Source organism: Crocodylus siamensis, chromosome 4 (assembly GCF_052110815.1).
Source record: "Crocodylus siamensis isolate JL-2025a chromosome 4, ASM5211081v1, whole genome shotgun sequence".
NCBI classification, from domain to species: Eukaryota; Metazoa; Chordata; order Crocodylia; family Crocodylidae; genus Crocodylus; species Crocodylus siamensis.
Window position 1 is genome coordinate 104188942 of NC_143398.1, and position 23829 is coordinate 104212770.

General features: G+C 44.0%; 1 protein-coding gene across 1 annotated transcript in view; it reads right to left on the bottom strand.

The window, feature by feature from the left end:
* The window catches only part of DRAM1 (DNA damage regulated autophagy modulator 1), a 29637-nt gene extending 11040 nt beyond the window's left edge, over positions 1-18597 (bottom strand). Inside the window, exons 1-3 of the mRNA XM_090043238.1 lie at positions 17715-18597; positions 6922-6989; positions 4189-4331 (exon numbers count right to left, since the gene is read on the bottom strand). Of these exons, the coding sequence (XP_089899364.1) occupies positions 4189-4331; positions 6922-6989; positions 17715-17923 (420 nt within the window). The 5' untranslated portion in view covers positions 17924-18597. The remainder of the gene's footprint in view (positions 1-4188; positions 4332-6921; positions 6990-17714) is intronic.
* Positions 18598-23829: the final 5232 nt, after the last annotated feature.

Below are 23829 nucleotides of genomic sequence, written 5' to 3' on the forward strand. Positions count from 1 at the left end.
CACAGGGTTTTTTTAAGTGATAAACAATGCCAAACCTAGTGTGTAAGTGTTTTGTTGCAAAGCATCAACCATTCCTGCTCCCACAAGGTAAAATTAACAAAGAAGACACCATTGTAAGGAAGTGGAGGAAAGGTAGGAAAGGATGTGTCTTTTAGCCTGAAAATAACCCATCATCTATTTTATGCCAAATTTAATTCCTTGGTTTTTTTTTAAATCCTCCATACATTTTCTCCCAAGCCTTAGTTTTTCTGTTTTTCTCAGCTCTTTCTCTTTGCCCACCCTCATTACCCTCTTTTCTTCTTTCCCTACATACAGTTATGGCTGTTAAGCTATTTGGTAAGCACAGTGCTGGCAAAACAGAAAGACGACATTGTTCTCCATCCATTCTAACAAAAATAGTTTTCTACCTTTGTGCCTCCTTAAAATTATTTCCTTTACTCCACATGAGAAATTATCTGTAGTCAATATGTAAAAAGTACAGAATATATGTTCATATGAGTTTATGCAAGGAAACTTGCAAACAACAGATTATTGACTCAGTATGTATGCAAATAAATTAAATAAATAAAAGCTTATGACAGCTAATTCAGACACGGGTGAAAATGGCTGCAAAATGTTAAAAAAACTTTACTGTACTATGATGGTTATGCTAATAAATGAAAAGTTCAGCTGTCCTGATTTTGGAGGTGAAATCAAAGCTAGTGCAGATTATTTAAACACACTATTTGGCTCAGGCTTTTGGCAAGTTATTGTTAACATGCAGCAAGTTACGTGACATTCTAGGGAAAATTAAAAAACACTGTCTAACATCCCATGGTTCTTCCCCCTTGGGACTGAATCTACTGGATTTTATACTATGTTTGCAGAAGGACTAACACAGAAATATAGCAATGACTGTAGAACACTTGGTTTGGATGGCCTTTTGCAACTCTCAGTGGTGTTTGTACTGTAGCTTAGAATGTGTTTCTCAAGCTAAAGAGATTTGGGAGAAATGATGAAATTTAGATGCTTTATATATTAGTTATTTTTCTCAGTGTTCACACAGTTCTGAGTAATACTTCCTCTATCCAGCACAGAGAAAAGAAAAGTAAAGCAATAATGAGACCCCAGTAGCAGCCTTGCCACCATCAAATGAGAAAAAAATCTTAGAGAAAAGACAGACTTATGATTAAGGTACTGGACTAGGCCTCAAGAGATCTGGGTTGAGTTCTGAACTCTCTATTAGGTTTTTTTGTGTAGCCTTGGATAAAGTCACTTAATCTCTCTGTGCCTCAGTCCCCCATCTGTGAAACAGGGATGAAAACATTCCTTCTTTGTTTAGACTGTTAAACTCTGAGGCAGGGGCTAATCTTACTATGTGTCTATACAGCATAAAGAATAACAGAGCCCCAGTCTTTGGTGTTTCCAGATACTATTTTATTAAAAATGGTAAAATAAGTGAGAACACTATTTAAACTTTCCTATAAGATCTCAAAACCATATAAAGAATTTTCTTTTTTTGGAAAGCTTCCAAGAATTGGAGAAAGAGTTTTAAAATAAAACATGGATAATAATGGGCAGGGATCTACATTTTTTCCTTCTTTTCCTTTGGTCAAGGACAGGTGCTAGAAAAAGTGTACACCTAGAAAGCACTTGTACTTTTTTGCTGAAGTATTTCTATCCTCCCTTTTTCCAAGATATCAACCTCTCTGCCAGGTCATGCTGCTTACCATCTTACATTTTCAATCCCTTCCCTGCAGTGATGAGAGCTCTTGATATTGCACTGTTATTGCCAAGTCTGCTCTTGAAGTATTTCTTGCAGTTGGTTCTTCTTTCTCCACTTGCCTCCAACATACTGAGAGAAAGAGGAGCAGAGGACCACAAGGAGTATACCCAGCATCTTACCAGCATGAAGAGCACTAGTAGGACTGTGGGCAATATAAATGGAAGGGGCTATTTCTGGTTCAAGACTCTTCAAAATATTTGCAGCTAAGATGTTTGCGAAATCAAGGCTTTGAGGAAGACTAAGAGGGAAGATGGAGAAATCATGGGGATCAAACTGCAAAGGGCTATCCAGACTTCACAATGTCCATTGGTTCCAGAAATCCTCTTGGTACCACAGCCAGGTTTCCTTGCCAACAATTCTATTCTAGCCAACAGTCCTAGAATATGTAAAAACTTTGCCCTCACCTCCAACAACCTGAACAGCATAATAAATCCTGAGTTTGCAGCTCAGGTCAAAGTCTGCTGCATCCTGAACAGTATTAGTTAAATGATAAGAAATTGATCAGCAGCACATTACACTTGCAATATACTTTTAGACACCTTAATGCATTTTCAAGGTGATTTTAATTTTGTAATTGGACTGGCTGTGTTCTCTTTCTGAATGAAAAGACTTTAGCTACTCAATATGGCTAAGTACCTTTAAGCTCAGGAAACAGCCTATTTTCTCTTTTAAAAGGAAGAGAAATGGGCAGAAAAATGGCATTATTTTAGTTGCTTATTTACAGTTCAAATTGTTTTGCTTTTGATCAGTGATTGGTTTACAAAACAAAAAAAAATCTACACAGGTATTCTGAAAATAAGACTTCCTTTCATAAGCCAAAGATACTAGCTCACACAAGCTGCAGTTCAACCTAGCTCAGCCATAGTAGTTGCAAAAGTTCTGTGCCGAATGCATCTTCCTTCAGATATCTCCCTAAGCTATATGTTCTTGTTTGTTCCTATAGGCCCCAGTTCAGGAAAACATGGAATAAATCATGCGCTCAAGTCCGTTTCTACTCAGAAAGCAAGGTACTTAAGCATGTATCTAAACCCTTGTCTGTATTACAAAATACTATCAAACGAGCTTCCCTGGGTATGTTGTATAGCTCGAGCAACAAACCCCACAGTGCAAATGCAGCTAGCTATTCCAGTAGAAGGCAGATTGTGCCAGCAGAGCTTCTGTTATTCAGGGGTGCTTGTGTAGCTCCGGTGACAGAAAAACTCCTACTTGCACCAGAAGGCCCTGATGCTGGATTGCTGCATCCACATTTAAAGTAGCAGCAGATCCTCTAGCATAGACTGAGCCAGTATTCCAGCACACAAGACCTATTATGTAACCACATGCTTTGCCGAATCTAGGCCATGGTGAGCATGCCTTAAACATAAAGGTATACTTAAAAATATTCTGTAGACTGACTGATGCACTTTTCCTATTGCCATTGCAATTTTAAAGAAGAAACTTAACTAATAGTCTCTAAAAAGGCTGCAGCCATAGGACCCTTGTATTTACTAGATCTCCCAACTTTGCTAACAACTATGGTGTTGTCAGCAAAGTACCAATATAGGCAAGGCCTGAAAGATAAGAGCTTAAGTAACTGCTTCTTAAATTCAATTCCACAAATCTGAAGGTAAAAATTTCTCATAAAATGCCCTTTGCCACTTGGCTCTGTAACTCAAGTTGTCCCTGAATTGAGGGGCTCTGTGCAATTATTCTCACTCTTTCCAATGGGTTTAGTCAGTCTCAGCTACAGTCCGTCTTCCCAGATACTTTTTCTGAAACAGTTAGTAGTAGGATTATTTCTATTTAAATGTTTTCTTTCTTCCTTACATTTCATTTTAAACACTGTCTTAATCTTCCTCTCCCATCCCCCACCCCATTTACATTAGTTCTCTTTTTACACTTCTGCCAATATAAAAGGGCAATATAAAAACAACAATTTTTCATGTTTTTATCAGACAATTTGTTTGTTTCCCTCTCTTCTTCCGACATTAAATGATAGGCTGACAATTTTCAGATTGGTGGTGATAACACCCACTTTGTATTTGCCCTGGACTACATTAGAAAAGGTTTCCCAGTATAGCTATCCTGGTAGTGTGTGTATACGTTGCTTATACTGGCAAGAAAGTGTTGTTTTCTAACATAACTTATTTTGATTCCCAGATAAGCACTTTTATCAGTTATAACTGCTTTTATACTATAACTTTTGCTGGTTTAGAAAACTTTGCCAAAAATGGTACCTCTTAATCAATTTAGTGCACTGTAAAAAATATCTAGTTTAAACCTGACATTGGATGAAGCTAATGTGAAGGTGAGAGTAAAAAAGAACACTTTCTCCTGATGCCCACTGCCCACAGTTGTGTATTAGACAAATACTTTTATAATCTTGGGGGTTTTTTTACTGTGAAAATGTTTAAGCTTGATTAATGATGAAAACTGTACCATACCTGAAAAGTTGCAACAATGCCCATTCCAATACAGCCCAGCAGTCCAATGCATAATGTAATTAAGTTAAATAAAGAACCAACAAAATCTGATGACTCTTTTTGCTTCTCTACTATTAAATATCTGATGTACATTGTAACTGCACCTAAAACAGAAAAATACACCTTTTATTCAATAATCATGTAATTCTGTTATATTTAACATTTTCTGTGGAAAAATAGCATATGAAACAAAATTAACTTAAAAACATTATATACTGAGATGCATCTTCTGTAATTCAACTGGGATGAGGATGGGGAATATTTAAATTCTTTATTTCAGATACTACCCTACTGCTTCTTTAGATAGCTTTGAAGCAGTTTAGGACAGGGGGCCATTCCCATCCCATTATCATCAGGATTTTAGAAGCAGGTAATGTTGACATGTAAGCATTCCACATCAGGAAAGGTTATGACAGAGCTATGAGCAGTAAATCAGGGGATGTAGCATTTGTTCTGAGCTGAGAGATACCTCTGGGATCTATGCTGCTTTAAAACTGACATCTTGACTAGCACATACTTTACTGGATTTGAACAGAAAAAAAAAAAATGCCCAATTACATTGTTAGAAATTGTTATTAACTCTGCATGCCCAGTTCACCATTGCTATAGCTCTAGGAGGCCCCCAGGAACCCAGGTAAGGCTGCTGAGGCCAGCCCAGGTGCTGGCCCCAGTCTCCCCTACCCCACCCAGAGCAATTTGCCATGCGCTAGAGTGCACATATAGGTGTGTTCCCTGGGAACAATGAGCAGTGGCACAAATATGGGCCACAGCTAGTTGTCCCCAGGGAAACGCACGTGTGTGCTTGTGGGGACGTGCCCTGAGAGACTGGTCTCTACAGGAAAATTGACTGCATCAGAGGATTGCTTATAACAGAAGTCTCACAACATGCTACAAATGTGACCCTTTGAAGAGCAGCACTATAACAGTTTGTTCACATGAAGAACAAACCATATAATATTTGTGGCGCTGCTGTTACAAACAATCTCCATACACAGTCAACTTGCTTCTGCTCACAGGCCTTTAGAGGAAGTATGATATGAAGGTTGTGTCAGGTCACAGTCATTTGGGGACCAGGTATAATCAAGGTTCACTTCATGATTCCTTGACACCATTGAACCCACACCCAACCTTCTTCTTCTCCTTATGCCAGTGATATCCAAGAAGTGCAGCTATTCAGCCAGAGCAGGGGTCAGCAACCCTCGGCATGTGTGCTGAGCACGGCACATGAGACCATTTTGCTCAGCACGCCATCGCCAGCCTGGGCTCTAGGCATCTGCTGCAAACCCATGAAGCCCACGCTGCTTGCAGCAGGGCTTGCAGCTGCGCCCACCTAACTCCCACCCGCTCTGAGCCCAGCCATGGCCCAGTCCCCCCACAAGGATGAGGCTGGTGCTGCCTCTTGCCAGAAGCACCGCACTTTTTGTGGGCTTAGCTGTGTGGGGTGGGTGGGTGGTTGGGCTGATGGGCACGCTCCAGGCTGAGGCCTTGGCCAGCTGCACTGCAGCCTGGGGACTAGCTCCCTGGGGAAGCACAGGGGCTCTTCTGGCAGGACCAGGGCATTGTTGGGTCAAACTTGGTCCAGTGGCCCAGGAGCCTGGCTCCATGTGCCCACACATCTGGCTCTGTGTGTTTGTCTGCCTCTGCCTTTGTCTGCACACACATGTGTCTGGTCCTGGATGTGTGTGTGTGCATGTCTCTGTTCTTGGGTGTGTTCTGGTTCTCCGTGTTTGTGCACGTGGTTCTCTGTGTGCGTGTGTATGTGCATGTGTCTGGTTCTCTCTCTGCTCTCCTTTTACTTTCTCTCTCTCTTTCTCTCTCTCCTCTTTCTCTTATTTGTCTCTTTTTTCTCCCTCTCTCACAGCAATGTTCTCAACAAAAAAGAAATACACAACAACAAAGGCAACATTTATGGTTATTAAATATACTAATACGCAGTGCGTCATGCCATGTTCCCCTCCTCCCCCCCCCCATTTTAGCTTTCTGGCATGCCGGCACTCTGGCAGCTTCCAAGGTAGACACTGGTTTTTTTGGCACTCCAGCCAGAAAACGTTGCCCACCCCTCAGCCAGAGTTTTGGTAGCTGACAGTTTTCTTCTGTTCACCTTTGCAATTGTATCAAAAGTGTTTTGCATGGATTAAGTGACTTTAGGAGACAGGAGAACTGGCCAACTGTCTACCCTCACTGATCCACTGATCATATCCTGTAGTTCCCACTCTGGCTGTTGTTACCACTTCTGAAGTAGCCTTTCAGCAGTATTTTGGTGGGCCTGATAGAAGAGCAACCACCATCTTTCAGGCATCCCATTTTAGCTGCAGAAGCATTTTTACACACGCTTTCATGGGGTGGGGGGCGGTCTTTAATTAGAGCGGCTCCAAAAGGCACTCTAATTAAAGCATTGCAGCATCTCATGTAGCAGTGTCCCTGCGCTTCAAAATGGCAGCAGGGGTGCTTTAACTAAAGGTTCTCAGATGAACTTTAGTTAAAGCACCCCTGCCACTATTCTGAAGCACAGGGAAACTGATACGTAAGATGCAGAGGCTGGCTGGAACACACTAATTAGCACACTCTGGCCCACTCAGTTAATTACATCTTCTCCAGTGTGCTACAATGGGCAGTGTGTAGGAGCAGCCTCCCAGCACGTGTACAGGTACCCCAGGTTCTCTAACCTGTTCAGACCAAATACACTAGTCATACCTAAAAGTGCTGAAATGTTAATCATAAATCCAAAGATGCCACTCTCTGGAGGTTTTGTTCCTGTGTCACTGAAACGAGGGAAAAAAAAGGTTAACTGACAGTTGCAAGATTTAATCTGAAATTATATACAAACCCTAGCACTTTATACAAATTACATGTCCACGATAGTCATTTAAACATCAACATGTAATGTTTCCTGTTGCCTGCTTATGCGCTATTTGTAGAATTAAATCTTTATTTTTTAGTGGAAAACTATTGCTTTAGTCATAAAATAGTTTTTGACCTGTATCCCTCCCATAATTCACTAGTACTTGTGTTGGGTAATACCACTGCACAACATATAGACATTGATCCTTTACTGTTGAGCTAGTTAACTCTGCAGTAAAGCACATGTATAAATGCCACCAAGGAGAATCAAGATCAAGGTGTATTGTTAATATTCAAGCCTAACAACTTGAAACTAATATTCCATCTGTAATTTTTCTTTTTTTTTGAAGTACAGATATCGTTTCATTTTTCTACCACAAACACAAGGTGTTTGATTTTCTAACGCATCTGCACAAGTGCTGTGAAAGCTGGCATCATGGGCTACTAAGAGATAAAAGTCAACATCTCAAAAAGGTGTAAGGGGTGACCACTCTTAGACTTCAAAATACAAGGCAAACAGGATACATTTGATGTGATGGCGAAGGAGCTGATTTATAGATTCCACTGAATGAAAGGTGTAGCTGCATGGATGAACTGGAAAACCTGTATCTTAGAAATGTTATGTAAAAGAATCTGTAAGACCTAGAGTTAGATCTGTACAAAGAGGGAGCCTGAGCTATACAGAATGGTGATATTGTCCACAGTACTGAGAAAGCAGGTAACAGACGGGGCTGGAGGTGGAAAATTATTGGCTCTGTTAATCATATTTATCTTGAGTAAAAGCTAGACATCCCTGGCAATGTTTCAATTCAGACAGAAGGAGGCACGTCTAAGAGACTTATGCAGGGTTGGCAGTTCAATTTGTTTGTAGATGAAATTGTACACAGATACAATGTAAAGGCAAGAAAAATGGATTGAGAAGCATGAATTGTGACTATCTGAAATATAAGTAAGATTAGCAAGTTAGCTGTACATGAACCCAATGTGAACAGAAGACTTACAAAAATTGGTACTACTCTAAACTATGCAAAACTTTAAATGTATAGCAATGTCATTTTGTGATGGATTTTATAATTATCCTGTATTTGGATCTATTTGAAGGGAAATACAAGTATAGCAAAACTCAAACTCACAATTTGAGTACAGTTAATAGAAGTTTTCCAGTTATGGAAATCAATGCAGTATCAGATTCAGAATGAAGTAATAAAATATACAGAAAACAGGAGAAGCATCTTAAAAATAGGAACTGGGTTTTCTGTCTTTATCTTTATGTAGAAGTTTTCCTTTCTATACCAGTGTCTCAGGCAGGTACAGAGAAACCCATAAAATTACTCTATGACAATCAGTAGAACATTACCTTTTACTTAATAAGAAAACCAGAAAGATTTCAGTTATTCTGATTATAAAGATACTCTGTATATTCAAAGTAGCTGCATTTATTATGCAATGTGAAATTCACAACCTTTCAGGAAGAACTGTCTTGTCATAGAGCCGGTTAAGCTTTAAAAAGTAATTTTTTTAAAAGTAAATTAGAAAAAATATTTTCATTAAAATAATGATTTTATCCAGTAGGGTGACAGCTACAGCTGAAATCAACAGGTGCTTTTTAACTGTAAACTTATCATAGAATAGTCACAGTAATCAGATAATAATTCATGAAGTGTCATGGAGCCACACGCAGAGATACTCAGAGGATTCGCTGATTCCCCTGAAGGTAGGTATGTGTGTTTGGGAAGGAGTGAGAGAGTAAGGAGAGCTCCCTGTGAGGACAGGTGGACTGAAAGTCCCTGGTACAGGAAGCTAACTGGGACTGAGAGGAGGCTGGCCATAGAAATTTGACGAGGGCTAGGGATAGTCTGAGGGTAGGGTAAGGATTTTGTCAGTTTTGTTTTACCACATTCTGGTGTCAAAGCATTTGATCGCTTTTTCTTTCCATGTAATAAACCCTTTATTTGACTGGAGTGCTTGTAAATTGTAATTTCTGGGCAAATTAATAACCTGGGCATACCCATTTGGTGGAATGGGGGACCAGTAAGCTTAGATAAACTCATGGTGTGTGTATCTGGGAGCTCCTCAGCACCCCAAGGTTTTGTCACAAATGGCACTGAAGCTTATTAAGAAATAAAATGAGATGACATCGCCCACCACAATGCACTTAGTTGGTTCTTAGTCCAAGATAAAACAACATCAAAGATGATAAATGTGTTTAGTAAAAGGATTTTATTGCAAGAACACAACGGCATGCTATATCCACAGACCTCTTATTTTGAGGAATACTATGGTAGTCATAATGGCCAAAACCCTAACTTACTTTCTAAATTTCAGGAATAAAATGTAACATACTATACACAGTAATTAAATTTGTGGTTGCTTCAAGCTGGACAAAGAGTTCTTCTCAGTGATATGCATCCATCACTCTCTTTTCACCTTCCCCAGGTTATCCTTTTAAAAGAAGTCACCAGCTCATTCACAGAGAACTTTTGGAAGAGTTTATTGGTGTAATAAATACTTTCCTGTACCTCAACGCAGAAAGACAAGGGGTCAGTCCAAAACCCAGAAAAATTAAATAAAAGTTTGAATCCCTCTTAAATTGCCCTACACTGCCACTTCTAGTTATTGACAATTATATTTCCAAAAGCACTCATTTAACATTGGCTGTTTCCAGCGTTTGGATACCTCAATTGGATGATTTTTTTCAGAAGTATGGAACACTTCTAGTTTCCATTGATTTCAACTGAAAAAAAGAAAAAGACATGTGGCACTACTGCAGAAATTCAGGCAACCACAAAACAAGGTGCTCCAAGTCAGTAGCCAATTTTTTAAAGAAAGTTTGGTGAAACCAGGAATGAATCAGAAAAGCACATTTTTCTTTGTCTGCAAAGAGTTAACATGCTATGGTAGAAGTGTTTGACTAGTCACTTCTTTACAAATTGGCAAAAAGCTAGAAAGATTTATCTCAGAGGGTTATTTAAGTCCTCATCTATTTCATAGAATTGTAGAAGGGACAAAGTCAGAAGGGACCTTGTAGATCTTCAAGTCCGACCCCCTGCCTGGGCGGGAGAAAAGACTGGACTCAAATGAGTCCAGCCAGGTAGTCATCAAGCCTCTTCTTAAAGATCCCCAGGGTAGGAGCCAGCACCACTTCCCTAGGAAGCTGGTTCCAGATCCTAGCCGCCCTAACTGTGAAGTAGTTCTTGCGGATGTCTAACCTAAATCTACTCTCTAACAATGTGTCCATTGTTCCTTGTCATGCCAGGGGACACTAGGGGAAACAGTGTCTCCCCTAAACCCTTCTGGTCCGCCCTAGTGAGTTTATAGACAGTCACCAGGTCTTCCCTCAGCCTATTTAAAGAAAGTTGTTACAACCAACAGTGAAAATTCATTGCTTCCTGACATACATGTTTGCAAACTCATAGCAATCAGCAACAGCTTGAGACTGCAGCATTTGAACAAGTTTCTACAGATTCTCAGAACAATGCTCTATTCTAATCTTACTCTCTCCTTGGTATGCCTGGTGAAGGCCTGCTATAGCATTTTTTTTATATTATTCATATATTCCCATTTTTAACTTATCCTTATATGCCAGGAACGGTTTAATAAAATTGACAGAGAACATATTTCCAAAGTAAACCACTTGTAAAGATTTTGAAGGACTTCTGCAAATTGGAAACTGCTCTGTGTTAAGTGCTGAACTGGGATCACTTCAAAGGCTTTGAAGTGCTTCAGGTGAGCAAAGAATGTATCTGCACACGTGAAGAAAGAAGCAATTTGAAGTTCTGGGAACACTTTACATTTAAGAGCAATCCAAATAATTTTAAATTGCACTGAACTCCATTCATTTTTGAATGAAAGCTTTTTTTAAAGCAAACTTTTATAGCTGAGTTCCACTGTTTCAAAGAAACTCAGAAGATTATAATCACAGATGTGTTTAAAAATACTATAGGAAGTACAATACTAGATGCCTGGCTATAAAATAAATGAACTTCATACTTATCACACTGTATAAAAATTAATGTGAAATGAAAACTAAAACATAATTGATGTCTTCAGGGTCAACAGTATCTGTACACAAATAGTTAACATTTTGGAATTTTTGCTCTCGAGTTTTACTTTAGAAGTGCATTTTATAGTAGATATTTTTAATTTTTATTAAAATAACATGAAGCACGTAAAATAAAACTTCCTATTCATTTCATTTGCAATAATTCACAGATAAAGACAACCTCTGTCAATGAGTTGAGGGAACCAGAGAAAAACTATGATATTCTTGTTAGTCTGGCAGTCAGAACTCTGTTCAGTAAAATATTATTTATAAAGAGAAGGCAATGATGTAAGGAAGCAAGAGAAGGAATATTTAAGATCTGAAACACTCACTGTCTTAAAATGGCTTAATGTCTACAGTACAATTAAACTGAAATCCTAAAGCGTATCTTAAGTTGGCATGTTGTGTATCTCAAACAATGTCATTCGTTGTTCTAAAAGTACAACTAACTGCAATCTTATTGCAAAAAATATCCCGAGGACTGTATCATTACAATTCAAGCCACCAAGTAAAAAAAAAAAAAAGCCATTCAAAGCTTCAATCCAGTGCAACCTACTGCGTGATTTCAAAGTCTGTAAAGATCATCTTGGATGCTGAAAAAGGTAAGGAAAAGAACTCACCCTCGCATACACAATCTCTGTTTTAGGTCCCATATACATAAAACACTGATAGTGGGGGATTTTCCCACAAAGTACTTTTTGTAAAGAGTTTATTTAATTTTTTTAATAATTTTTGTAATCAGTGTAGGCAAAGACTCTGGCTTAATGTGATAATGGTTACATCATAAACCAGTAGCTCTCATCATTTGTGGGATGCATGCCCCTTTTGAAGGAACAGTTCTATATATGTCTATACTTCTGTTATGGATAATTAAAACATAACACATCATTACAATTACACTGTAATCTCTCAAATGACCTAAGAAATACTGCAGAGTTGTTCTTAGTAATTTTTCCTCTTTTTCCTTCACTTATATTTCTGCTTTCCCTTCTGCTTTCTCATGCCTTTGTCTCTTGTATACTTGAAAAGTACTTTCAGAGGCATGCATATCCCACTTTAAAAAAAACAGCCATAAAAAAAGAGAACTGGAAAAGATGTGATTGGGCATGTGTGGAGAATCAAAATGAACATAACTGCAAACTTGAATTAAAATTTCCAATGCCTTAATCTAACTGGAACTCTCCTTGCTAGAAATTGATTTCATTTCTTAATATCCTGCAACTGAACCATGTTTGACATACTGCACAACGGAAATCTTGCAACGTTCTTCCTCTTTCTTTTTAATCATGCAACAGGCAAGGATTTCTTAGGGTAATATCTTTTATTGCTTGTCTGACACTATCCCAATTATGCAATTGGTCCAATAAAGGATATCACTCTAAGGAATCTTTGCCTCTTACATAGTTTCCAGTCCATCATAGATACAACATCACTCTCACACTACCATTCTTAATAATTTCTGCTAATTAATGTCTTTAATCCCATGATTTAGCTACTTAGAGGGCACGTCTATACGAGATGCTACATCGCTGTAGTGATGAGCTATGGTGGCATAGCTCATTGCTACAGCAATGTAGCATCAGCGGGCATCAAATGTGACACCACCACTGTCATTGTAGTGATGAGCTATTTGGCCATAGCTCATTGCTATGGCAGCATAGCGACTAAAAATAACCGTGCACCACTGGAACTGCTCAGTACCTGCCAGGACTGTGCAGTCAGGGGCACATGTAGACATGCCCAGACAACAGGAATGAACTATATTATTAAAGAATATAAGAATGTATTATAATTGCATAGCAAGAATCATATCATGAGTATTACAGGCTCTATCAGTTTTCTAATTCACCATATTTCCCCTCAATAATTAGATTCTACACATGAAAACTATACATTTGTTATAATTCTCCATGGCTAGAATCTAATTATTGAAGGGTCATTTTAAATTTGTCCCACCCCCCAGGAAAACAGTGGCAGGAGAGAGCCAAGTGGTTTGACCCCTGCCCCACCACTTGCTCCCCATGTCTGCCCACCCCTGCAGCCTCTGCCCTTCCCCCTTTTCTTTTCGTTATCACTCATTTATGGATTAATTTAGATATAATGCTAATTTTATTTAGTAGTATTTTGTGACAAAAATCTTACAGGCAACTTGCAAAGTATTTAAAACACATTAAGCTTGCGTCTCTGAGCTTCTAAAGAGGGCTCAGAATTTTTTTAATGATGATTATTTATATTTTTCCAATTTTTCCTGCTTCGTTTTACCTAGCTTGAGAATTCAACAATTTTTCCCTCTCAGGTTTTATTGGGAGTAGGTTTTAACACCTTAATTGAGAGAGAATAAGAATACTTGATTTTTAATGTGGGCACTTTCTTAATAGTATAACTGTATCATTTAGGAATGCAAGTTGAACCAAAGGTTTGCACCTGCTCAACTTTTATACTTGCTCTACACCAGGAGTTGTTCACCTTTTTAGATTTAAAGACACCCCTCCATAACTTTTTCAGAATTTAGTGGCACCCTATTGGAAAACCAATCAGTAGATCTCAACCGGGGTGCTTCCCCCACCCCCCTTCATCCCCCCACAGCCAGGTGAAAGTGCCCTGCATGTCTTGTATGAAGTCTGACCAGGAAGCAGCTGCAGCACTCCTATCTGACAAACCTCCTGCCACAGCCCTTTCTTGTTCACCTCTGCAAGCTCCCCCTGGAAACAGAAGCGCACGGGACTGTTCTATCCAGAGGTATTGGAGCAACCAGGCACAAAAAACAAGTGGAACTGTTCTGCATATCTTTGTTTTGAGAAGGAGGATGCAGGACCGGATTGGAAAGGGCTGTGGCAGGAAGTTTACTGAATAAACCTAATGCAGGCAGGAGTGTCTGCTCTTGCACTAGCTGTTTCCTGGTCAGGCTCCATGAGGCCCACAGATCAGTTTTAATGGGTTGGGGTGCCAGCAGTGCTGGCATCACAGCACCCTTGAAAGGGTGTCACAGCTCTGTGGCACGCCGCTTGAGAACCACTGTTCTATACCAGTGATGCTCAGTCTTTTGGCCCCACAGGTCAAATGAATAGGATGGGGTCTGTTGGTGGGCCAGATCGGGTCAGGCACACCAGGACTGGGGCCCATGCTGCCTCTGCCCAGCCAGCCTTACACTGCTCCCACCTGCCAGGATCAGGCTCCACACTTTCCCCACCTGCTGGGATTGGACCCTGAACTGTCCTGTGCACCCAGTGCAATATACAGGGCCACTCTATCCAGCCTGCGGGCTCCCCACAGGTCTGGAAATTTGGCAGCACGGGAGTTGGTGCCACCAGTACCTCACTGCCAAATTGGGAAGATTTGCAGGCCAGGTGACATGGCACTGGAGACTGGATTTGGCCCACAAACCAGTGGTTGAACATCCCTGGTCTACACTCTTGCCAGCATAGGTTCTTGGTTAGGAGTGTGAAAAAACCCAGACTTCTAACGGGCCCAACTATATTCTCAATACCATACTGCGGATGTAAACATATTGGCAAAGAAGTTCTCTGCTGGTAGTCTATCTGATGAACCAGTTTAAGTTCTGACCAGCAAAAGGACTCTTCACAGAATAAGCTGTCTCCCCACCAGGGATATGCAGTGCAGACAAACCTCTAGTGTAGAAGCAGTTTTATCATATAGGTTAATCTCTTAATCCATTCAGGTTTATAAACACTACATGAGTTGTACTGTGCACATGCTGGTGGAATCACTTTAAATACAACTGGTATAGTTAAAACAGTGCAATGTTTGCATCTAAAAATGATCTGAGGTTTTCCTAATTCAAAGCGTTAGTCATTGACTAAATAGGTGTAAATGCATTAAAAATGTGCTTTAAATGGTGAATATATGTCCTCTCTCACCTTAAATTTTTATGCATTACTTGACTTGGAGTAGTTCCTAGAAGCCCCAGTAAAAGGACAGGGCTCCACTGCATTCTGAATTTCACATACTATTGGTAATTTAAAAACAGAACAACAAAACAGCCCCTGTCCAGCTCACTTTTTTGATGTTATCACTCTGGGGGGATGCAACGGGGTGAAGTGACATGGTCACATATCTGCCCTCCCACACCCTCCCACTGCTTCAACAGTCTAGTTCACCCTCTTGCCTAGCAGGGGATACCCAAGAACAACAAGCAGAAAGCAGATAAGGAAAGGGGGCCCCGCCTGCTACAGCTGTTGTCCTTGGCTGATCCTGGGGTCGGGGAAGCCACAGGTCACTTGTACTCTGCTTCAGTAGGGAGCAGCTACATGGAGTGCTGGGTTTGGTGGCAGCAGCAACAGCGGCTAGGTTCCTGCTTCTTGTTCTGTGTGCCAAGGTCAGCAGTTCCCAAACTGTGGGTCATGGCCCCAAATGGGTTTGCAACATCAGCAGATGGAGTCACGGGACAGCTCCTGCACCACGTCCTGTCCGCTTGGCTGCAGAGGCTCAGGGAAAGGACAGCAGGGTGGGGAGCTGCAAGCCCCCTGTGGACAGCCTGCATCCCCGCCCCCCTCCCCCCAACCATGGGCTCCACTCTGGCCCTGCTGCCCATGGTGGGGGCAGGATATGGGCTCCATGCTCCAGCCCCAGTAGCTGCTGCTTCCTGTGTGCAGCAGCCAGATCTCAGGAGCTGCTGGGGTTGGGGGGCAGAGGGCTGCAGGCCCTGGCACTGGGGCACTTGGGGAGTGTGGGGGTCTGTGGATTGGGAGTAAGGGACACCTGGAGGGGGTGGGCTGTGAGTTGGGAGTGAGGGGCCATGGTGAGGAAATGGGGTCATAAATGGGTTCATGCCAAGGAAAAATTTGGGGAACACTGCCCTAGGTGCTCTAGGTGCAAGAAGCTACACAGGGTGCCAGGCTGAGCTGGGGAAGGTGGCATCAATGGACGGTCCCCACTTCCAGCGCCTACTCCTAGCCAATATGGAAACACGAGGGGACCAGGCAGGGTGCACATGCTGGGAAGGGGGACCTGCAAGCGGCTGTCCCTGGTTGAGCCTGGCACCATGTGCAACCACACACCACAGCCCCCAGCTGGAGCAGCTCTGGGGCTTTTCCCACCCCATGTCACCCAGGGATGGCGGCAGTGGTGGATGGGTCCCCCCTTCCTATGCCCAGAGGCAACCCCTACTGGAAAGGGGGAAATGGGAGGCATAGGGCACTGAGCACAGGATGTAAGGGGGTGCCCAGAGTAGGGTAGGACAGAAGAGGACAGGAGAGTCACACCTGCTTTGGATTGTGGACAGTTGTGGTGCTCATAAGTCTGAAGCCAGAGCATAGCCTTTGCCAGGAATGATAGCATCTCTTTTTGCAAATACAAGTGTAGCAGAAAAGTGGCTTTCTGATTAATTGGAATCACAGTCTGAGAAAAATACAGTTGTAGGAATCTTCTTCATTAATTCTTTATGAAATAAATATTAGATATGAAGAATTCACTTGAAAAACTGTTTCTCTTCCTAGTCTAACTTTCTGTCTGCCACTAAAACACACACGAGATTCTTCACAACTTGAAAATGCAAGATGAAATTTATTTACAGGAGTTAGGTGCCTCTAGAGTTTGGACTGCCAGGTCAGCTATACCTCTGTGCTGCCTGATTGGCTGGGAAAGGCAGTAGGTCCTCAACTCTTACACTCTAGATTCAATCACGTTATCAACTTGTAGTAGTGTTCTGGGCATGACCATGGCTTCCACTTATGCATATGAGAAAAGGTGTGGGGAGTCATTATGAACATGAGGATTTTCACACGTTTGCAGGATTGGGACCAGGATCTTCCAATCTGAGCACAACTTTAAAAAAGGCAAAAATAAACCTTTACGTATGCACTACCTGCTACAACTTTTAGGTCCTTTTTACACATCATAAAGAAAAAAACCCAAAAAGGCATAGAGCCATTTTTCTCTTTTGTGGGTCATTTAATCCACCAGAGGCCAAAGCATAATCCTCTGCTGTTCCAGTAGAGAGTCAATGCTAAATATGGACCGTCAAAACTAACAGTAGTGTTTATACTATTGCACATGAATAGTAATGTTACAGAAAACAAAGGACAATAATAGTTAGGGGCAGATCAGCCCTGCTTCCCCAGAGAAGCTCCTGCACATCCTTTGCTGATGTGATTGACACATTCCCCACCTTGAAAATCCCAATTAGCAGAGAAAGAGATAAGCAAAAACCCTGATTAAAACCTGCTTATCACTTGTAGGATTAGCTAAATCCGGGATCTAACACGGTGAGGGCCAACCTATTTGGCAAGACAAGCTGCCAATTAAACCTGTGCCCTCCCCGAGATCCCCTTCCGCTGCCCTATCTATCCGCTGCTCTGCTTTCTGCCCCTGTCCAGTCCGCCGCTCTTTCTGCCCACCAGATCTGCCACTCTTTGTGCCCCCTAGCTGTTCTCTGCCCTGCTTTCTGCTGTTGTCCGATCTGCTGCTCTGCTCTCTGCCCCAGGCCGCTCTGCCGGGCGCCGCACGCGGAGCTGGCGGCCCCGGGAGCAGGGGAGCGGCGAGGCGCTGCCACTGACGAGTCCGGGCGCGGAGCGGCGCAGGCCCGCGGTCCGGCCCAGCAGCGCCGCCGCGGCGGCCTGGCACGTGCGGTGCGGGCCCGGCTCACCTGATGTAGGGCACCAGCGGCTCGACGTGGCCCTCCAGCACGGCGATCACGTAGGACACGATGAAGGCGGCCGAGGACCAGCTGACGAGCAGCGCGGGGACGAAGGCCAGCCCGGGCAGGCAGCACCGCATCCCGCCCGGAGTCGGCGTCGGCGCCTGCCCCGCCAGCAGCGGCTGCAGCCCGGTCCCGGCGGGCATGGGCCTGGGCATGGGCACGGGGCACGGGGCAGCGCGGCCGGGAGCGGCTCTGTGACGGCGCCGTGAGCTCACAAAGCGCCTCTGCCGCCCCGCCAGGCTCCTGTCCGCACGCGGGTGTCGCCCGCGCCCCGCCACACCCGCCCCCCGGCCGGCGTCTCCTCAGCCGCCGCCTTTCACTTTCGTTTCCACGCTGGAAGGGCAGCCCCTCTCTCTCGCTTCCCCCGCGGGATTTTTCTTCGTCGGTTTTCTTTCTTTCCAGCTCCGTTTGGGGGCTCTTTTCCCCTGTCAAGACCAGGCAGCCCCCACGGGGAGGCGGGGGCTCCAGTGGCTGGACGGGACAGGGCTGACCACTTCCACCCCCGGCTTCCCCCGCGAGGCCGGCCCTCCCTGCCCACGGCCCTCCCCGCTTCTCGCGGCGGGCACTCCACCTCGTTGCCCGGTGGAAAAAAAGTCAGTTGTTTCCCCTTCAAACTGATGAACCAAGAGATATCTCCAACAGTGCAGTTTTGTGGGGTTTTGTTTTTATCGTGGTGAGACCAGGATTTTTTGACAAAATGGTTAGTGGGATGTAAGGTGCAAAGAAAAGGCTTGAGAAGCGCTGGCCTAGAGCAGTGGTCTCCAAACTTTTTTGATCGTGCACCCCTATCAGTAAAAAAATTTTGAGCATGCACCCCCAATATATGTATATTTATTTATTTCTAAATTATATACATGTATTACTGTACTAATATATTATGTACATTATAAAACATACACAAAAAAAAGAAATTAAATCGTCATTGTTTTTACCTCGTAATGTGGCTGATGAAGAGCTCGTACTAGGAGTAGGAGAAGTGTCAGCTCTGCCATTTTCTTGTTGTTTGCTTGTGCTCACATTATTAGTATTATCTTCAATCCACGGGTTCTTTGCAGGAATCTTTTTAAGCCACTTGTCCATTTTGTGAGGGTTAGTTTAGTTAAAACTAGATAATATAATCTGTAAATCCACTTAACCGGGCACACTTAAACTGCAATACGTCGCAATATGCTAAAAGTGAACGAACGCTTCTTCCCTCAGGATACCTCACGTACTGTACGTGACACGTGACCGTCCAACATACAGACTGATTGAGGCCGCCAGTGTCAATCTGTATATTAAATATTAGTAAAGCTTAATTTCTTTCTTATTTTTTTAGATAAAAAATAAAAATACAAGTTCTAATATTTTCTTTGCGCACCCCCAGGGGGTGTGTGCACCCCACTTTGGAAGCCACTGGCCTAGAGCACCGGTTCTCAATCTTTTTCAGACCAGGACCCAGTGGCGATGTGTAGGGGGTGCACTGGGGTGCATATGCATCCCCTGAGAGCACCAATACACCCCCTGACCAGCCGTGCTCACTGCTTAGGTGACGGGCGGGGGGAGACAGGAGAACCAGTGCCCTCCCTGCAAGGTTAGGAAGTGGCTGCAGCGATTGGCTGCCTTGTGATTGGCCACGAGGGATCCCACCCAGTCATTGAGAACAGCTGCAGGGGGACCCCCCCTCTGGCCGCAGGGGGACCCCCTGGTCACTGGCCCCTCCCTAAGGCGGCACTAGTCGCCCATGCCAGGACCCATTTGTAAACATCTATGGCCATTCCCTACCTGGTGCCCCTTATGTTAGTAAGTTAACATGCCTTTTTTCTTAGTGATGACAAGATTTAAGGTGCCTGAAAATCAGTTCTAAGCTCTGGGTATTTCTGTGCAGCTATGCAGGGATACCTCAAGCTGCCTCTGTGTGCACTAGTTCTAGAACCAGAAGCAGTAGAGCTGCATTACTACAGCATTACGGTTATAGGTTAGGGGCTGACCCTCTCGGCAGCACAGAGGCAGAGAGGGATCTTGGAGTCAGGGTTGACTCCAGGATGAATATGAGTCGCCAATGCGATGAAGCAATTGGCAGAGCCAACTGCACCCTGTCATGCATCAACGGGGCATCACTAACAGGTCCAGAGAGGTCTTGCTCCCCCTCTATGCGGCGCTGGTCAGGCCGCAGCTGGAGAACTGTGTCCAGTTCTGGGCGCCGCACTTCAGAAGGGACATGGAAAACCTGGAGAGGGTCCAGAGGAGGGCCACTGGCATGGTTGGGGGCCTCTGTGGTCAGCCCTATGAGAAGAGGCTGAGGGACCTGAATCTCTTCAGTCTCCACAAGAGGACACTGAGGGGGATCTTGTGGCTGCCTACAACCTTATCAGGAGCCACCAGCAGGGACTCGGGGAAAGTCTGTTCACCAGGGCCTGCCTTGGAGTCACTAGGAACAATGGCCAGAAGCTGAGGGAGGATAGGTTTAGGTTAGATATTAGCAAGAACTACTTCACGGTAAGGGTGGCCAGAGCCTGGAATAGGCTGCCCAGAGATGTGGTGCTCTCACCTTTCCTGGAGATCTTCAAGAGGAGACTGGATAGGTACCTGGCTGGGGTCTTATGTCCCCTGCCAGCCCCAGTGCTCCTTCCTGCCCATGGCAGGGGGTCGGATTCGATGATCTGTCTAGGTCCCTTCCAATTCACTGATTCTATGAAAAAAAGCAAATATGCTGTCTGTCCCCTCCCTAACCCAAGCAAATTTTACCTGCTCTTGACCTGTTCTCTGAACATGATCACAGTTAACATATATTTCCTTGTTTGGATGGATCTTCCTTTGACATTTTGTAAACTATTTCTCATTTCTCCATCCTCCCTTTTTATACCTGCATTTTTAATCTAATACACTTTGATGGAAAAAAATATATGTGCCTCTACTTTCTTTCTAGTCTGTTCCTTTCAAAGACTGGTGGGGAAAAACGAGTGTACATTAGCCATGGCTTGTTATATAGCACCAAAGTTATGATTTGTGTTTTACAGACACAAAAGAAAACTCGGTCAGTATCCCAAAGAGTTTAAATCTAAATAGATAACACCTCAGCATTTGAGATCTATACAAGTAAAATTTTTTCAGTGATTGTCATTAGGGCTAAGTACAGAAATTCAAAAAGTCCAAGGCTGAATCAATTCAGCCTTTGCAGGTTAGTCTAAACTGCACAGATTAAATTGCAACAGAGGTGAACAGACATTTACTTTTGATTCAGGAAATGCAGCCACAAGCCTGCAGTGGCTCAGGCCAGAAGCCAGGGGGTGCTGGAGCACAGCTCTCTGGCTGTGTGTTCACTTCCTCTTTCTGCTGCCCCTGCAATCTCTGGGATTTGCAGTCCAGAATTACAGCAGCAGGAATCTGCAGGGTTTCTCATCACTTCCTCTTCCTCTTCCTGCTTCCAGGTGCCTCTGGGATTTCTAGTCCACACTAAGTTAAGTGGGTGGAAGGGGTATTTAACTCCCTTCCCTGGCCCCAGATCCCAGTCAGGGTTTGCCTGAGGGGGCAGTCCCTACCCCCCATAGACTGGGCTGCATCCCAGCTGGGCTTGCCCCCTGATTTTTTCTGCCAGCCCTCACTGCTCCAACTAGGGAGCAGAGGAGTGGGGCCAGCCCTGCCCTCTGGAGCTGACAGCACAGCCCAGCTTTGGGCTGGAAAGCATGCTGGGATGCTGTAGGACTCTGATTTAACTTGAATCAGGAAGGGGTCTGGGACAGAAGTTTTAAATGATTTGGGTCAAATCAGTTTATAAGTCTGATTCAACTAGGTTTATCTTAAAGCCAGTTTCAGCTATTTTGAAACTGGTTTATGTGCACTGAGCTTCTGTTCTGTTCCAGATTTAAACCATTTTCTCGTCACTTAAACTATTTTATGTGTAACTTCTGTCCCTAGCCAAATCCACAGAGGGAAAACCTGGCAGCAGTGAAGTCAGTGGGAGTTTTGCACTTGATTGAAGTGCTGTTAGTATTTCACCCATCTATTTTAAGGCCAGAAGAGACCATTAGAAAGTTCTAGTCTTGTTGCATAAAGAAAGTCTTGTTAGAGCCACGGTGTGCTGTGACTTGGAGCTGGGCTAACTGATTATGAGCTAAGGTGTAAGGGCAGATGTGGATGGTTAGAGGTAGAATGTTTGCAAGTATTTACATGAAGGACTTGAAGCAAGAAGGCCACTCTGGCTTGGCACATTGGATCAGGAAGACTGTTCCAGGTTTAAGGAGCAGCATGAGAATTTGTGACTGAGAAAAAGTAGTACACTAATTGAGGTTTCATCAGACAGGAGCTGAGCAGTAAGCAAGGGTGAAATTTTGCCTGTTCTTGGAAATAAGGAAAAGGAGTTTGTAGCTGATAAGTGAAACAGGAAGCTTGAGAAGACCAAATATATGTTCAGATTAATTGGTTAGAATCATCACTTAAAATATTCTCTTTTTATCATTGGAAATATACTGTGCACTCATGATACTTTACAACAAAGGGTTGCTCAAAATTCTAATGGTTTACTTTAATACTCTTACCCTTACTACTTCACAGTAAGGGTGGCCAGAGCCTGGAATAGGCTGCCCAGAGAGGTGGTGCTCTCACCTTCCCTGGAGATCTTCAAGAGGAGATTGGATAGGCACCTGGCTGGGGTCTTATGACCCTTGCCAGCCCCAGTGCTCCTTCCTGCCCATGGCAGGGAGGTCGGACTAGATGATCTGTCTAGGTCCCTTCCGACTCATTGATTCTATGATTCTATGAATAGTTAATCCACTTCTGTTCAATGACCTAACCCAGGAGGTGCTCTGTTCAATGACTCTAACCCAGGAGGTGCACAGCCCCACCAGGGAGGACGCCTTGTTGGACCTAGTGCAGGTGATGACCTGGTGAGGAGGCTGTGGGTGCTCGATCACCTGGGCGACAGCGATCATCGCCTGCTGGAATTCACCATCCAGCGCAAGGTGGCAAAGGCATGCAGTAGGGCAGTGGCCCTAGATTTTAGGAGGGCAGACTTCAATGAGCTAAGGAGGATAGTTGGAGAAGCGCTGAGGTCCCAGAGGGGAGGGGAGCCAGGTGTCCAAGGAGAGTGGTCACTCCTTAAGGAGACGATCCTCCAAGCCCAAAAGAAGGTAATCCCAGCGAGGATCAAAGGGAGCAGGAGAGCACACAAGCCTCCGTGGCTCACCAAAACCATCCGGGAATGTCTCCTTGCTAAAAAGGAGGCTTACACCCAATGGAAAGAAGGGGTCATCACCAGGGAGGACTATTCTGTAGTTGCTCGGGGATGTAGGGGGGTCGTTAGGAAGGCCAAGGCAGAGATGGAACTGGGGCTAGCTTCCCAGATTAAGGACAATAAGAAGTCTTTTTTTAAATACGTAGGGGGTAAAAAGAAGGTCCCGGGTAATGTGGGGCCCTTGTAGGACGCCATGGGAAACTTGGTCGTCACACCAGACGGCAAAGCTAACATGTTTAACAATTTCTTTGCCTCCGTCTTCCTAAGTAGGGACCAGAACAGCCACCTCCCTGCTGGGCCCCCCTCGGGCCCTGGGGGAGGCACACCTGGACCATGGGTTAGCGAGGATTTAATTAGGGAGCTTCTGGAGGGGTTGGATGTATTCAAGTCAGCCGGCCCAGATGATCTCCACCCTAGAGTTCTAAAGGAACTGGCCGAGGTCATTGAAAGTCCCTGGCACAACTTTACGAGCGCTCGTGGTGCTCTGGTGAGGTACCGGAGTTCTGAAAGAGGGCCAATGTGGTCCCCATCTTCAAAAAAGGGAGGAAGGAGGACCCAGGAAACTATAGGCTGGTTAGTCTTACCTCGATCCTAGGCAAGCTGTTTGAGAAAATTATGCTGGCACACATCCAGGAGGGGCCAGCAGGGGACTGCATGCTTAGGGGCAACCAACATGGGTTCATCAGTGGCAGGTCCTGTCAGACCGACCTGGTGGCCTTTTACGATCAGATCACCAGATCATTAGATGCAGGGGTAGCAGTGGATATAGTCTTCCTGGACTTCTGGAAGGCTTTTGACACCATCTCTCACCCCGTTCTCATTAAGAAACTGGGGGGCTGTGGTGTAGAC